Genomic DNA, 2,674 nt, shown 5'->3' on the forward strand with positions numbered 1-2,674 from the left:
ATATATATATATATATATATATATATATATGCTCATTATTCTTAAGATAACTAAAACATTTCGACTGGATTAAAGAAAATTACAAATGAATCAACGCAATGTTTTCAATTCGAAATTTGGCTGAATTTTGCCACTCACGTCTGCCTTTCAAATTTTGATGTCTCCGAATTCTTAAAAATCCATAAATTATTTAAATGCTCGGTGATCTGCTCTGTAGTATACGTCTGGATAATTATTGGTTTTTCAGTGTGTGATGGTACTGTAAACAGTGTCTCCGCCCCCTGTGACTGCCATTACGGACCTTAAGGCCCCCTCCTTTGGTGTGCTCCACCCACCCGGAGTTGTGTTCAACCCTACCTGTTGGAATGATCCCTAATGTGAACCTTACAAATCGTCGCCTCTCGTCAGTTTAGCCCTAAACAAGAGGTGAAAATGAGCCTTTACCGGTAATTATTTACTTTTTATTTTGTTATATATTTAATTAAGGCTGTCGGCCCAGATCTCGTCTGTAATGTCAATGCCCTGCAGAGAAAGAATACATGGTATGTCTGAAAAGCCATGTTGCTTTTCAATAAAACAGTAATACAAAGAAAAGAATGATTATTTTCTGCTTTATTGTTTTTCTTGTTATTAGCAGTTTGTCGTAAAAAAAAAAAAGCTTTGAGTGATAATTCAGTCTTTGAAAGAAATGTCCTACACACACGCACACACGTTAAACATGCGTGTGTGTGACGGTGTGTGTGTGTGCCAGGTTCTCTTAAGTACTCTGTTGACCTCATGTCGCCTAATTTTTCTCACCTTGAATACTATTTAGTGCAAAGAAAAGGACATTAGACTAAGTTCTTCTGCTAAATATTATATGAACAGACTTACCAACCTAGTTTGGAGATAGAGGAAAATCGAATAAAACGGAAAACCAGGTTTTATGACATGTCTGATAGTATACTATATTAGCGGTTCGCATGAAGCATGTCAATTTTTTTCCTTTTAGTTGGGTGGTGGTTGAACAGAGAGCACTATCAACAGAAAGTGCAAAAGTGTTAACTTTTGCCTGGCCACCACCACTAATCAGCTTATTATTGTTTATCCCTGACAACACAACCTGGTTTTCATCCTAGATTATAAACAAATCTAGGATGTTCGAATAATTACCCTCTGTAGCTTTTGGATTCTCTTCTTATGATTTTGATATTATTTTGTATTTGTCGGAATTCCTATTAACATAGCTTTCAAACAGCTAACCTGAATAATTGGGATAAAATTTCTCTAAATATTTGTCTTATTCTTGGACGTGTTTACTTCTGCTTCGCTGTTGTTTCATATTGTGCATAGTTCTAATTTGAGCCTTTCCCTTATTGGTCGTTTTAAGGTTTGTTTATATTCTTCGCCACGCAGAACACTTAACAGATGGTAACATTTAAAATTCTTATTGCCTTGATTTCTAAGGTTCAAACCGATATATCTATTGCTAATCATGTCGCAGGACCCCTTTTCGTAAAAGAGTACCAATTTCACAAGAATTTCTATATCACAGACACTTGTTACTCCTCTCTCTCATTCTCTTCAGTCAGACACTTGTTATCCTTCCTCTCTCTTTCTCATTTGCTCTCTCTTTCTTCTCTCTCTCTCTCTCTCTAATTGGAGTCAGTGGTGAAGATGGATGAGTGTGACCTATATTATTCGTTGTCTTCCTAACAACTTCTCTGATGTTGCATGTGTTGCCAGACACCCTAGCGAATCCAATTGTTGGCGGCTGTCTGTGATCTGTCGGATTTATCTGCTTCTGGTTTCTTCATAAAAATTCACCCACTTCACCTTTCTTGTCTACTTCTATTTTTCTTTTTTCAAATCTTTTTTTTTTTTTCTGAAGAGAACCTGTTTTTTAGAAGATAAATTGAGAATATATTTATATACAACTTCCTGCTTTTGTAATCTATTATGAAAGCCATTCTAGGTCACATTGACCTGTGATAATTTTTGGCGGAGCGGTGAGGTCGATGTACGGAAAAATTATATCTTTTAGACTAATTACGTTTTCAGGTGCTTTGAAGTTTATTTAGATTAATAAAGTCACTATTATATTAGTTCTTACCCCAGTTCTCTCACAGATCTCTATTTTTTTCTATTTTATTACGTGTTTCTATAAAAAGCAGTTGCAGTATGGCATATGCCGGACCTTTTCAACAAACTTTTTTTCTCAAACAGTTTTGGAAATAGTTCTGGATCGTGTTTGTTAAAATTTAAAACGTCTCTTTCAGTTTGTTATTAATCTTTAGAGTTAATCGATAATAGATTGTGTTCTTTAACGAGTTGCAAGAATTTAAACGTTAAGAAAAATATAGTTGACTAATTTAATTATCTCATTCATTTTCTTTTTCTCTCTATTGTTTATGGTAAATGAGTTATGATTAAGAGTTAACATTCCTATTAGATTGTTGTAATTTGTATAAGTTACTTCTTAGACTGTTTATTCGATAGTGGAAATAAGACTCCCCCCACCCTTTCCTTTTAGCTTTAGCTGATCAACTCCTTACTGTCTAGCTATTTCTGTAATTCGAGGAATTTAGGATAAATTTAGTTCCGATTTGTCTTTGGACTTAGCTAAAAGCCAGATGTATCTAACTTAAAGGGAATACTTGAAACACTATATATATATATATATATATATATATAT

The 2,674-nt window shown here is 34.2% G+C and overlaps 1 protein-coding gene across 2 annotated transcripts in view; it reads left to right on the plus strand.

Moving 5' to 3' along the window:
- Nucleotides 1–2,674, plus strand: part of LOC106880022 (zinc finger protein 629) — an 81,025-nt gene that overhangs the window by 2,236 nt on the left and 76,115 nt on the right. The window contains exon 1 of one of the 2 annotated variants that reach the window (XM_052971223.1): nucleotides 7–446. The exons of the other annotated variant lie outside the window; for it this stretch is intronic. Within the exon in view, the coding sequence (XP_052827183.1) occupies nucleotides 433–446 (14 nt within the window). The 5' untranslated portion in view covers nucleotides 7–432. Of the gene's footprint in view, nucleotides 1–6; nucleotides 447–2,674 lie in introns of those variants that run through there. 2 annotated transcript variants of the gene reach the window in all.

Source organism: Octopus bimaculoides, chromosome 10 (genome assembly GCF_001194135.2).
Source record: "Octopus bimaculoides isolate UCB-OBI-ISO-001 chromosome 10, ASM119413v2, whole genome shotgun sequence".
Lineage (NCBI taxonomy): Eukaryota > Metazoa > Mollusca > Cephalopoda > Octopoda > Octopodidae > Octopus > Octopus bimaculoides.